The sequence below is a fragment of the Oncorhynchus clarkii genome, chromosome 7 (genome assembly GCF_045791955.1).
Source record: "Oncorhynchus clarkii lewisi isolate Uvic-CL-2024 chromosome 7, UVic_Ocla_1.0, whole genome shotgun sequence".
Lineage (NCBI taxonomy): Eukaryota > Metazoa > Chordata > Actinopteri > Salmoniformes > Salmonidae > Oncorhynchus > Oncorhynchus clarkii.
This window is the reverse complement of record NC_092153.1, coordinates 42,019,108-42,033,211: the sequence shown is the minus strand read 5'-3', so window position 1 is coordinate 42,033,211 and position 14,104 is coordinate 42,019,108. Positions and strand designations below refer to the sequence as shown.

General features: G+C 50.2%; 1 protein-coding gene across 6 annotated transcripts in view; it reads right to left on the bottom strand.

Annotated features, from left to right (window-relative positions):
- LOC139413330 (SLIT-ROBO Rho GTPase-activating protein 2-like) overlaps positions 1-14,104 on the bottom strand; it is a 123,394-nt gene that overhangs the window by 7,241 nt on the left and 102,049 nt on the right. For 5 of the 6 annotated variants that reach the window (XM_071160554.1, XM_071160556.1, XM_071160558.1 and 2 more), the window contains 7 exons: positions 11,608-11,638; positions 11,030-11,090; positions 10,233-10,310; positions 9,941-10,075; positions 9,705-9,810; positions 7,273-7,497; positions 6,376-6,452 (listed from right to left, as the gene is read on the bottom strand). In XM_071160554.1, the coding sequence (XP_071016655.1) occupies positions 6,376-6,452; positions 7,273-7,497; positions 9,705-9,810; positions 9,941-10,075; positions 10,233-10,310; positions 11,030-11,090; positions 11,608-11,638 (713 nt within the window). The remainder of the gene's footprint in view (positions 1-6,375; positions 6,453-7,272; positions 7,498-9,704; positions 9,811-9,940; positions 10,076-10,232; positions 10,311-11,029; positions 11,091-11,607; positions 11,639-14,104) is intronic. The other variant, XM_071160555.1, reaches the window with a different exon arrangement.

Sequence of the window (14,104 nt, the reverse complement as noted above, 5' to 3'; positions counted from 1 at the left end):
GAGAGGGGAGAAACAGGGGATGAGGGGCAGGGGGAGAGAGAGGGGAGAGACAGAAGCGAGAGAGAGAGGAGAAACAGGGAATAGAGGGGAGAAACAGAAGTGAGAGGGGAGAAACAGGGAAGAGAGGGGAGAAACAGAAGAGAGAGGGGAGAAACAGGGGAGAGAGAAGGGAGAAAGGGGGAGAGAGAGGGGAGAAACGGGGGAGAGAGAGGAGAGAAACGGGGGAGAGAGAGGAGAGAAACGGGGGAGAGAGAGGAGAGAAACGGGGGAGAGAGAGGAGAGAAACGGGGGAGAGAGAGGGGAGAAACGGGGAAGAGAGAGAGGAGAAACAGGGGAGAGAGAAGGGAGAAACAGAAGAGAGAGGGGAGAAACAGGGAAGAGAGGGGAGAAACAGAAGAGAGAGGGGAGAAACAGGGAAGAGAGGGGAGAAACAGAAGAGAGAGGGGAGAAACAGAAGAGAGAGGGGATAAATAGAAGAGAGAGGGGAGAGAGAGGGAGGAAAGAGGGGAGAGAGTGGGGAGAAACAGGGGAGAGAGGGAAGAAACAGGGGAGAGAGAGGGGAGAAAGAGGGGAGAGAGTGGGGAGAAACGGGGGAGAGAGGGGGGAGAAACAGGGGAGAGTGAGGGGAGAAACAGGGGAGAGAGAGGGGAGAAACAGTGGAGCGAGAGGGGAGAAACGGGCGAGAGAGAGGGGAGAAACAAGGGGAGCGAGAGGGGAGCGAGAGGAGAGAAACGGGGGAGATAGAGGAGAGAAACGGGGGAGAGAGAAGGGAGAAACAGAAGAGAGAGGGGACAAACAGGGGAGAGAGAGGGGAGAAACAGATGAGAGAGGGGAGAAACAGGGGAGAGAGAAAGGAGAAACGGTGGAAAAGAGAGGGGAGAAACGGGGAGGGGAGAAACATAAGAGAGAGGGGAGAAACAGGGAAGAGAGAGGGGGAAAAGGGGAAGAGAGAGGGGAAAACAGGGGAGAGAGAGGGTAGAAACAGGGGAGGGGAGAAACAGGGAAGAGAGAGGGTAGATGGGAGAAACGGGGGAGAGAGAGGGGAGAAACGGGGGAGAGAGAGGGGAAAAGAGGGAAAAGAGAAAAGAGAGGGGAGAAACGGGAGAGAGAGAGGGGAGAAACAGGGAAGAGAGGGGAGAAACAGGGAAGAGAGAGGGTAGATGGGAGAAACGGGGGAGAGAGAGGGGAGAAACGGGGGAGAGAGAGGGGAGAAACAGGGGATGAGGGGCAGGGGGAGAGAGAGGGGAGAGACAGAAGCGAGAGGGGAGAAACAGGGGAGAGAGAGGGGAGAAATAGGGGAGAGAGAAAAGAGAGGGGAGAAGCGGGGGAGAGAGAGGGGAGAAACAGGGGAGAGAGAGGGGAGAAACAGGGGAGAGAGAGGGGAGAAACAGGGGATGAGGGGCAGGGGGAGAGAGAGGGGAGAGACAGAAGAGAGAGGGGAGAAACAGGGGAGAGAGAGTGGAGAAATAGGGGATAGAGAAAAGAGAGGGGAGAAACGGGGGAGAGAGAGGGGAAAAACAGGGGAGAGAGAGGGGAGAAACAGGGGAGAGAGAGGAGAAACAGGGAAGAGAGAGGGGAGAAACAGGGAAGAGAGAGGGGAGAAACAGGGGAGAGAGAGGGGAGAAACAGAGACGAGAGAGGGGAGAAACAGGGGAGAGAGAGGGGAGAAACAGGGAAGAGAGAGGGGAGAAACGGGGGAGAGAGAGGGGAGAAACAGGGGATGAGGGGCAGGGGGAGAGAGAGGGGAGAGACAGAAGAGAGAGGGGAGAAACAGGGGAGAGAGAGGGGAGAAATAGGGGAGAGAGAAAAGAGAGGGGAGAAACGGGGGAGAGAGAGGGGAGAAACAGGGGAGAGAGAGGGGAGAAACAGGGGAGAGAGAGGGGAGAAACAGGGAAGAGAGAGGGGAGAAACAGGGGAGAGAGAGGGGAGAAACAGGGGATGAGGGGCAGGGGGAGAGAGGGGGGAGAAATAGGGTAGAGAGAGGGGAGAAACAGGGGATGAGGGGCAGGGGGAGAGAGAGGGGAGAAACAGGGAAGAGAGAGGGGAGAAACAGGGGATGAGGGGCAGGGGGAGAGAGAGGGGAGAAACAGGGGAGAGAGAGGGGAGAAACAGGGGAGAAATAGGGGAGAGAGAAAAGAGAGGGGAGAAACGGGGGAGAGAGAGGGGAGAAACAGAAGAGAGAGGGGAGAAACAGGGGATGAGGGGCAGGGGGAGAGAGAGGGGAGAAACAGGGAAGAGAGAGGGGAGAAACAGGGGATGAGGGGCAGGGGGAGAGAGAGGAGAGAAACAGGGGAGAGAGAGGGGAGAAATAGGGGAGAGAGAAAAGAGAGGGGAGAAACGGGGGAGAGAGAGGGGAGAAACAGAAGAGAGAGGGGAGAAACAGGGGAGGAGGGGCAGGGGAGAGAGATGGGAGAGACAGAAGAGAGAGGGGAGAAACAGGGGAGAGAGAGGGGAGAAATAGGGGAGAGAGAGGAGAAACAGAAGAGAGAGGGGAGAAACAGAAGAGAGAGGGGAGAAACAGAAGAGAGAGGGGAGAAACAGGGGAGAGAGAGGGGAGAAACAGGGGAGAGACAGAAGAGAAACAGGGGAGAGACAGAAGAGAGAGGGGAGAGACAGAAGAAACAGGGGAGAAAGAGGGGAGAAACAGGGGAGGAGGGGTAGGGGGAGAGAGAGGGGAGAAACCGGGGAGGAGGGCAGGGGGAGAGAGAGGGGAGAAACAGAAGAGAGAGGGGAGAGACAGAAGAGAGAGGGGAGAAACAGGGAAGAGAGAGGGGAGAGACAGAAGAGAGAGGGGAGAGACAGAAGAGAGAGGGGAGAAACAGGGGAGAGAGAGGGGAGAAACAGAAGAGAGAGGGGAGAAACAGGGGATGAGGGGCAGGGGGAGAGAGAGGGGAGAAACAGGGAAGAGAGAGGGGAGAAACAAGGGATGAGGGGCAGGGGGAGAGAGAGGGGAGAAACAGGGGAGAGAGAGGGGAGAAATAGGGGAGAGAGAAAAGAGAGGGGAGAAACGTGGGAGAGAGAGGGGAGAAATAGAAGAGAGAGGGGAGAAACAGGGGAGGAGGGGCAGGGGGAGAGAGATGGGAGAGACAGAAGAGAGAGGGGAGAAACAGGGGAGAGAGAGGGGAGAAATAGGGGAGAGAGGGGATAAACAGAAGAGAGAGGGGAGAAACAGAAGAGAGAGGGGAGAAACAGGGAAGATAGAGAGGAGAAACAGAAGAGAGAGGGAAGAGAGAGGGGAGAAACAGGGGAGAGAGAGGGAAACAGGGGAGAGAGAGGGGAGAAACAGGGGAGAGAGAGGGGAGAAACAGGGAAGAGAGACGGGAGAAACGGGGGAGAGAGAGGGGAGAAACAGGGAAGAGAGAGGGGAGAGACAGAAGAGAGAGGGGAGAAACAGGGGAGAGAGAAAAGAGAGGGGAGAAACGGAGAGAGAGGGGAGAAACAGGGAAGAGAGAGGGGAGAAACAGGGGAGAGAGGGGATAAACAGGGAAGAGAGAGGGGAGAAACAGGGGTGAGAGGGGAGAAACAGGGAAGAGAGGGGAGAAACAGGGGATGAGGGGCAGGGGGAGAGAGAGGGGAGAAACAGAAGAGAGAGGGGAGAAACAGGGGAGAGAGAGGGGAGAAACAGAATAGAGAGGGGAGAAACAGGGGATGAGGGGCAGGGGGAGAGAGAGGGGAGAAACAGGGAAGAGAGAGGGGAAAACAGGGGATGAAGGGCAGGGGGAGAGAGAGGGGAGAAACAGGGGGGAGAGAGGGGAGAAATAGGGGAGAGAGAAAAGAGAGGGGAGAAACGGGGGAGAGAGGGGAGAAACAGAAGAGAGAGGGGAGAAACAGGGAAGAGAGAGGGGAAAAACAGGGGATGAAGGGCAGGGGGAGAGAGAGGGGAGAAACATGGAAGAGAGAGGGGAAAAACAGGGGATGAAGGGCAGGGGGAGAGAGAGGGGAGAAACAGGGGGGAGAGAGGGGAGAAATAGGGGAGAGAGAAAAGAGAGGGGAGAAACGGGGGAGAGAGGGGAGAAACAGAAGAGAGAGGGGAGAAACAGGGGAGGAGGGGCAGGGGGAGAGAGATGGGAGAGACAGAAGAGAGAGGGGAGAAACAGGGGAGAGAGAGGGGAGAGAGGGGAGAAACAGAAGAGAGAGGGGAGAAACAGAAGAGAGAGGGGAGAAACAGAAGAGAGAGGGAAGAGAGAGGGGAGAAACAGGGGAGAGAGAGGGGAGAAACAGGGGAGAGACAGAAGAGAGAGGGGAGAGACAGAAGAAACAGGGGAGAAAGAGGGGAGAAACAGGGGAGGAGGGGTAGGGGGAGAGAGAGGGGAGAAACCGGGGAGGAGGGGCAGGGGGAGAGAGAGGGGAGAAACAGAAGAGAGAGGGGAGAGACAGAAGAGAGAGGGGAGAAACAGGGAAGAGAGAGGGGAGAGACAGAAGAGAGAGGGGAGAGACAGAAGAGAGAGGGGAGAAACAGGGGAGAGAGAGGGGAGAAACAGAAGAGAGAGGGGAGAAACAGGGGATGAGGGGCAGGGGGAGAGAGAGGGGAGAAACAGGGAAGAGAGAGGGGAGAAACAGGGGATGAGGGGCAGGGGGAGAGAGAGGGGAGAAACAGGGGAGAGAGAGGGGAGAAATAGGGGAGAGAGAAAAGAGAGGGGAGAAACGTGGGAGAGAGAGGGGAGAAACAGAAGAGAGAGGGGAGAAACAGGGGAGGAGGGGCAGGGGGAGAGATATGGGAGAGACAGAAGAGAGAGGGGAGAAACAGGGGAGAGAGAGGGGAGAAATAGGGGAGAGAGGGGAGAAGCAGAAGAGAGAGGGGAGAAACAGAAGAGGGGAGAAACAGGGAAGAGAGAGGAGAAACAGAAGAGAGAGGGAAGAGAGAGGGGAGAAACAGGGGAGAGAGAGGGAAACAGGGGAGAGAGAGGGGAGAAACAGGGAAGAGAGAGGGGAGAGACAGAAGAGAGAGGGGAGAAACAGGGAAGAGAGAAAAGAGAGGGGAGAAACGGAGAGAGAGGGGAGAAACAGGGAAGAGAGAGGGGAGAAACAGGGGAGAGAGAGGGGAGAAACAGGGAAGAGAGAGGGGAGAAACAGGGGATGGGGGGCAGGGGGGGAGAGAGGGGAGAGACAGGGGAGAGAGAGGGGAGAAATAGGGTAGAGAGAGGGGAGAAGCAGGGGATGAGGGGCAGGGGGAGAGAGAGGGGAGAAACAGGGAAGAGAGAGGGGAGAAACAGGGGATGAGGGGCAGGGGGAGAGAGAGGGGAGAAACAGAAGAGAGAGGGGAGAAACAGGGGAGAGAGAGGGGAGAAACAGAATAGAGAGGGGAGAGAGAAGAGAGGGGAGAAACAGGGAAGAGAGAGGGGAGAGACAGAAGAGAGAGGGGAGAGACAGAAGAGAGAGGGGAGAAACAGGGAAGAGAGAGGGGAGAGACAGAAGAGAGAGGGGAGAGACAGAAGAGAGAGGGGAGAAACAGGGGAGAGAGAGGGGAGAAACAGAAGAGAGAGGGGAGAAACAGGAGAGGGGAGAAACGGGAGAGAGAGGGGAGAAACAGGGGAGAGAGAGGGGAGAGACAGGAGAGAGGGGAGAGAAACAGGGGGGAGAAACAGGGGAGGAAGGGCAGGGGGAGAGAGGGGAGAAACGGAAGAGAGAGGGGAGAAACAGGGGAGAGAGAGGGGAGAAACAGGGGAGAGAGAGGGGAGAAAGAGGGGAGAAACAGGGGAGGAGGGGCAGGGGGAGAGAGAGGGGAGAAACAGGGGAGGAGGGGCAGGGGGAGAGAGAGGGGAGAAACAGAAGAGAGAGGGGAGATACAGGGGAGAGAGAGGGGAGAAACAGGGGAGAGAGAGGGGAGAGACAGGGGAGAGAGAAGGGAGAGACAGGGGAGAGAGAGGGGAGAAACAGATGAGAGAGGGGAGAAACAGCGGAGGAGGGGCAGGGGTAGAGTGAGGGGAGAAACAGAAGAGAGAGGGGAGAAACAGCGGAGAAGGGGCAGGGGTAGAGTGAGGGGAGAAACAGCGGAGGAGGGGCAGGGGTAGAGAGAAGGAGGCGTGTTAGTATCAAGCAGGTTAGTGCCACGGCAGTTGGTTATAGACGAAGAGGTTGGGGAGCACACAGTCATAGAGTGATCACACAGCTGTTATAAAGTGCTGATAAGGGAGATATAAGAGGTCAGAGTGTGGCTGTGTGACGTGGCCAGGGGCCAGGGGATGTCAGAAGCAGAATGCTGCTGATAGAAGCAGCTTCAGAGTTAGGGGCAGAGCGAGTGAGTGAGGGAGGACAGCATGGCATCCGTGGGCATCATGTTTGCCACATCAGTGGGCAAGCTTCGGCTCAAAGACGAATTATGGAAAAATGTTTTCAACAGTGTGTTCGTGTGTGTACATATTGCTGTGTACTCACCATCATCGCTGTTGTGGATGACAGAGATGGTGTCCGGAGCAGGTATGTCCACCAGGGGGGGCTCACAGTGGGGATCACTGAGAGAGAGAGAGATTTGATTTTGAATAGGGGTGGGAAAATTAGCAACTGGTGAAACAGCTGGTCATGCAGCACAACTGAGCAGATATGTACATGTGTTTTCCCTGAGGGTGTGTGTGTCAGTGTGTAAACCATGTGACCCCCTACAGCTGATAAACACACGCATTTCAGCTAAAAGAGCTCATGTGTTAATGAATGAGAGGATGAGAGATTAAATGACTTCAATATGACAACATCAGATACTTCCATTCATCTAGTTACAAACAGACACTTCAGGTCTGGCCAGAGATGGAGAGATCTTCCTAACCGGAGAGATCTTCCTCACCGGAGAGATCTTCGATGTTACTGTAGTGTCTCTGGGATGGCCGGCATGCCTCCATACCTGCCACTTCTACTGTTACACTAATGGACTGGTCCAACCTAGGCCAGGATTCCAGAGGTGTGTGTGTGTGTGTGTGTGTCTTTTGGGCCTAAGATCAGCACTCTCTGGGTAAGCGGATCCTTCTGGCTCTTAAATCACTACACCCCCCCCACCCCAAAAACCCTTCACCATCCCCTAGTCCCGTCTCTACCCCTCCCTCCCTCCCTCCCTCCCACACACACACACACACACACACACACACACACACACACACACACACACACACACACACACACACACACACACACACACACACACACACACACACACACACACACACAGCTCACCTCAGTAGTAAACAGGTCCCTTGTGTCTACCTCACTACTCGTATAGGGGCCCCTGCACCTCTCTGCCTCACACACACACACACTGTCCCCTACTCCTGCGCCCCCACTCACCAGTACTCATCAGTGGCCCCTGGGCTGATGTAGACGGGCCCCTGCAGGTCCCGTGGTCCGGGGAAGACCCCGTCGTGGTGGATGATGATGGTCTTGATGAGCTCGTTAACGTGGGCCTGGCAGGACACCTGGTCACAGCTCTCTGGGACTGACATCAGTGTGGGCCCGAAGCAGATGGCCAGGTTATAGGGATCCATCATGTTGTCCTCACTGTACCGGGACAGGCTGGGGAGAGAGGACAGCAGGTTATAGGGATCCATCATGTTGTCCTCACTGTACCGGGACAGGCTGGGGAGAGAGGACAGCAGGTTATAGGGATCCATCATGTTGTCCTCACTGTACCGGGACAGGCTGGGGAGAGAGGACAGCAGGTTATAGTGATCCATCATGTTGTCCTCACTGTACTGGGACAGGCTGGGGAGAGAGGACAGGAGGTCACTGTACCGGGACAGGCTGGGGGGAGAGGACAGGAGGTCACTGTACCGGGACAGGCTGGGGAGAGAGGACAGGGTTAAGCACAAACACACACACGAACGCACAGACATGAACACACACACACACGTACCGCCTTTATCGCATTCCTGTTGAAATCATTACCCATCATCTGTGTCCGTGTCTCTGTGTGTATAGGACTGCAATGTTTAAACCAGAAAGAGAGAGTGTGTGTGTGTGTGTGTGTGTGTGTGTGGGTGCAGGACTGTAATGTTTTAACCAGGATTAGTGGAAAGCAGGGTTCCATTCCCTCAGGCTACATAATGTGTTATAAAGCTCTCAGGCTACAGAATGTGTTATAAAGCTCTCAGGCTACAGAATGTGTTGTAAAGCCCTCAGGCTACAGAATGTGTTATAAAGCCCTCAGGCTACAGAATGTGTTATAAAGCTCTCAGGCAACATAATGTGTTATAAAGCCCTTAGGCTACAGAATGTGTTATAAAGCCCTCAGGCTACATAATGTGTTATAAAGCCCTCAGGCTACATAATGTGTTATAAAGCTCTCAGGCTACATAATGTGTTATAAAGCTCTCAGGCCACATAATGTGTTATAAAGCTCTCAGGCTACAGAATGTGTTATAAAGCTCTCAGGCTACAGAATGTGTTGTAAAGCCCTCAGGCTACAGAATGTGTTATAAAGCCCTCAGGCTACAGAATGTGTTGTAAAGCCCTCAGGCTACAGAATGTGTTATAAAGCCCTCAGGCTACAGAATGTGTTATAAAGCTCTCAGGCAACATAATGTGTTATAAAGCCCTCAGGCTACATAATGTGTTATAAAGCCCTCAGGCTACATAATGTGTTATAAAGCCCTCAGGCTACATAATGTGTTATAAAGCTCACAGGCCACATAATGTGTTATAAAGCTCTCAGGCCACATAATGTGTTATAAAGCTCTCAGGCTACAGAATGTGTTATAAAGCTCTCAGGCTACAGAATGTGCTATAAAGCTCTCAGGCTACAGAATATGCTATAAAGCTCCCAGGCAGTTCATTACCTCTTTAAACTGCCTGGTCTCTTGCTGTTTTTCTATTCCAGAGCCCATAACAACCATGCATTGGATTGGTGCTTTAAAGGGAGTTTCCTACCCAAAAGGTCTGCAAGTCCATTCAATCTTGTGTGGATGAGTGCACTCTCGGGGACAAGGCTAGACAGTCTGACCACACTCTCAGCCCCCCCCCCCCCCCCCCCCACATGGTATGGTGACAGAGAGCAGATGATAAGCCATTGGGGAGGGGGGAAGGGGGGGAAGAAAGGGCCAGGAGTGTTGGGGGTCATGTTGAATCACTTGGACAAAATGGACCAGCTCCAAACAGGTTTTATCATAAGAGGCCTGTCTGGGTGCTCAAGTTACACTCCTCTCCCTCTCTTTTTCTCCTCCCTCCTTCTCTCTCTCTACCTCCACCCCCAGAGTGGAGGGTTTAGTCATCAAAGCTGAGAGGCCCCTTGTATGTGTGTGTGTGTGTGTGTGTGTGTGTGTGTGTGTGTGTGTGTGTGTGTGTGTGGTGGCAGTAGTAAAGGGTGACTCTGGCACGTCTGGTGTCCTGCATGACACAGTGGAGAGCAGTAAGGGCGGACAGACGCAGAGCAGCCATTTATACCAGCATGGGAAACACACACACACACACACACACACACACACACACACACACACACACACACACACACACACACACACACACACACACACCTCATTCTGGCAATGATAGTGAAACTGGAACAGATTCCGCTGGCTGGGGAAACCACATGGCTAGACGCAGACCGCAGAGAGGGGAGGGAGGGATGAAAGTGAAGGATAGAGGGATGGGAGACTCTGAATAGAACATTCCAGATTAGCCCAAGCACAGCTTTGGTAGTGCAGTGGGGTCAACTGTAGTGTCACTCACGGACCTGTGGTAATGTTCCATTTGTGTTGTAATAGCGTTAGTGCAGCGTTACTCACTAGTTGAGGAAGGCAAACAGGTATCTCATGATGATGAGAGTGTTGCTGGGCAGAGACAGCAGAACCTTCCTGATGTGGACAGCCCTCTCCTGCAGGTTCTCCATAGCTGAAACAGAACACACACACACACAAAGGGTAAACACATCCAGACGACACACGCACACACTCACCACTGGACAGTGGTCTTTTTTGTAGGGTAAGATAATGGAAAAAGCGTGGCGCTGTGGGAGACTCACAGACGCAGGATATGAGGTCATGGAAGACTTCCTTGGGGAAGAGGGCGTGGTCCAGGCCTCTGAAGTAGAGCTTCAGAACGCCAGCGATGGAGTCCATGTCGTGATCATTCTGATCCCCCGCCAACGGGTCCTCACCTACAGACAGAGGGGGGGGAGGGAGGAGAGAGAAAGAAAAAGAGGAGAAAGGAAAGACATTTGGGGGGGGGGGTTAAAGAAGAAGTATTGTAAGATGAGCAGGTCCTTCTGTTTATGCTATCGCTGGAGCTGGGATTTCTGGGTAGTGTAGTCTTGCCTCTCTCAAAGGAGTTCTTGATGTCGTTGACCTCCACCTGAGAGCCAGACACTCTGAAGATGCCCTCATGGTGCAGACCTGCAGGGAGAGAGCGAGAGAGACTTTAAAATCTACAACCACCTGAAAGGAAGCGATTCCCAAACGTTCCATAACAAAGACATCACCTACAGAGAGACGAACCTGAAGAAGAGTCCCCTGTGCCATCACAGCAGCAAGAAATGGGCAACCAGTGAAGAACAAACACCATTGTAAATACAACCCATATTTATGTTTATTTATTTTCCCTTTTGTACTTTAACTATATGCCCATCGTTACAACACTGTATATATACATAATATGACATTGGAAATGTCTCTATTCCTTTGGAACTTTTGTGAGTGTAATGTTTACTGTTAATTTTTGTATATTATTTATTTCACTTTTGTTTATAATCTATTTCTCCTGCTTTGGCAATGTTAACATATGTTTCCCATGCCTATAAAGCCCTTTGAATTGAATTGAGAGTGAGTGAGCGAGCGAGCGAGAGAGAGAGAGAGAGATGTTACTGATCGTCTAGAATGCAGACAGCCGACGCAGGCTGTTCATTATTCTGTTGTATTTTAATTATTTATATTGCAATGGCATGATACTTAAAGTTATTCTATTATTATTATTATTATTAAAGCCAACCACAAAACACCTGTCCACACAGGCAGAGCCAAAGCCAGTCATTGGCACAGCCAACAGAGACACAGCCAGTCGTTGACCTATTCAACAGAGACCCAGCCAATGAGAGCACGTAGCAGGGCGTCCTCACCATGGCGACTGATGAAGCGGATACAGCTCTCCACCATCAGAGGGATGACCTGGCCAGCCTCCTGAGGGAGAGGAGGAGGAGGAGAGGGGGATTAGAGGAGGAGAGAATACGCCGCGGAGGTAACCAGGGGAGGGGGTGGGTGACAGTGGAGGATCATAGCAAAAGGCTCCCACTAGGGGAGCTAGCTAGACTCACTGGATGTTATAATAAAACTGGAATCTATCTCTTCTGATATGGTCCTTGGGAAGTCCCTACCCCATTAAAGTGGCAATGTACAATGGCTAAGGTAAGGTTTAAGGTTAGAGTTAAGCTTAGGGTCAGGTAAGGGATATCGTTAAGGTTAGGGTATGGGGTTAGGGGTTAGGGTAGGGATGTCCCAAGGATCCAGGATAGCACTGACCATTCTAATAGGGTACAGTTTACCTGCAGAACTGGTTCAGATGGTGTGGTCTGTAGACCTTGCAAGAGAATGGCATGGGGAGGGTGCATCATATGCAGAGCAGTGGACAGTGAGTCCAGGACAAAGGTAAAAACCCCATACGCAGAGAGAGCAACTCTGAATGGAGAGAGAAAATTACCTGCTTCCGTAGTGCAGAGTTCCTCCTGTCACTGGAGAGAAAGAGAGAGAGAGAGAGAGAGAGAGAGAGAGAGAGAGAGAGAAAAAGAGAGAAAAGGTGAGAAAAAGTGAGAAGGTGAGAGCGAGGGAGAGAGAGAGAGAACACTGTTCTGTCAGTACGTCTCCAGAGATACTATTTATACACAACTCTGGAAATGATCTATTTACTTGGACAGCGTAGCTAAAATGTGTACATTTGGCTCTATACTGAGAAAGTTCAAGTGGAACAAAGATCATACCACCCCCGACCAAAAATGCTAACCTCCCTCCCTCCCTCCTCACCAGGTGCCATTAATACAGGTAACGAGTGGAGGACAGAGGAGCCTCTTAAAGAAGTTACAGGTCTGTGAGAACCAGAAATCTTGCTTGTTTGTAGGTGACCAAATACTTATTTTCCACCATAATTTGCAAATAAATTCATTGAAAATCCTACAATGTGATTTTCTGTGTCTTTCTAGGTAAGTCTCTAAGAGTTTTCCACACCTAGAGAGTGGAACATTTGCCATATATTTTCAAGCATATTTCAATCAAACCTGTAAACTCGGCCATTCACCGACTTCTCGATAAGCAACTCCAGTGTAGATTTGGCCTTGTGTTTTAGGTTATTGTCCTGCTGAAAGGTGAATTCATCTTCCAGTGTCTGGTGAAAAGCAGACTGACCCAGGTTTTTTGCCTGTGCTTAGCTCCATTACGTTTTGTTTTTATCCTGAAAAACTCTGCAGTCCTTAACGATTACAAGCATACCCATAACATGATGCAGCCACCACTAAGCTTGAAAATATGGAGAGAGGTACTCAGTAATGTGTTGCAATCGATTTGCCCCAAACATAACACTTCAGGATAAAAAGTTGAATTGCTTTGCCACATATTTTTCCGTATTACTTGGGTGTCTTGTTGCAAACAGGATGCCTGTTTTGGAATATTCAAAGGTTGTACAGGCTTCCTTCTTTTCACTCTGTCAATTAGGTTAGTATTGTGGAGTAACTACAGTGTTGTTGATCCATCCTCAGTTTTCTCTATCACAGCTATTAAAGTCCCCATGGGCCTCATGGTGAAATCCCTGAGCAGGTTCCTTCTTCTCCGGCAACTGAGTTAGGAAGGACGCCTGTAACTTTGTAGTGACTGGATGTATTGATACACCATCCAAAGTGTAAGTAATAACTTCCCCATGCTCAAAGGGATATTTAATGTCTGCTTTTTTATTTGTATCCATCTACCAATAGGTGCCCTTCTTTGCAAGTCATTGGCAAACCTCCCTGTTTTTTGTGATTGAATCTGTGATTGAAATTCACTGCTCAACTGAGGGACCTTACAGATAATTGTATGTGTCGGGGATAGATATGTGATAGTCACTCAAAAATCATGTTAAACACTATTACTGCATGTTATGTTCATGTTATGTGTATTGTTATGTGTATTGTTATGTGTATTGTTATGTGCATTGTTATGTGTATTGTTATGTGTATTGTTATATGTATTGTTATGTGTATTGTTATGTGTAGTGTTATGTGTATTGTTATGTGTATTGTTATATGTATTGTTATGTGTATTGTTATATGTATTGTTATGTGTATTGTTATGTGTATTGTTATGTTCATGTTATGTGTAGTGTTATGTGTATTGTTATGTGTATTGTTATGTGTATTGTTATGTGTATTGTTATGTGTATTGTTATATGTATTGTTATGTGTATTGTTATATGTATTGTTATGTGTATTGTTATGTGTATTGTTATATGTATTGTTATGTTCATGTTATGTGTATTGTTATGTATATTGTTATGTGTATTGTATGTGTATTGGTATGTGTATTGTTATGTGTATTGTTGAGCACCTTTTTACTCCTGATCTCCTCAGCTTTTCATTTTTAATTCATTTGTAAAAATAAAGAAAATGAAAAAGAAAGATATACAACAAAATACTTTGACATTATGGGGTATTGTGTGTAGGCCAGTGACAACAATGATATACATTGAATCCATTTTAAATTCCGGCTGTAACACAACAAAATGTGGAATGAGTCAAGGGGTATGAATACTTTCTGAAGGTAGTGTAATCTGAAACACAACCAAAACAAAACAAACAAGCATCCAACAAGTTTGTAGGTGTCACAATCTTAATGTAGTGACTGTGTGCTCGGAATATGGGACCAAATACTAAACTCTTGACTACTTTAATACAATAAAAGTACATTTGTCCAAATACTCTTGGCACCTTCAAATGGGGGGACTAGACACATGAAGTGCCTTCATTTCAAAATGGTAAAACAGAAAAATACCCTCAACTAAAAGATCACATTCTGCACAGTGGCCTCATTCGGAAATATTTGAATCCAAATCCAAAATGCTGCAGTATAAAGACAAATGTTTTAAACGTTTTAGCTTCACTGTGCAAATACATACGTAGGGGAGTGTATGTGAACACACACACACACACACACACACACACACCCAATGTGCG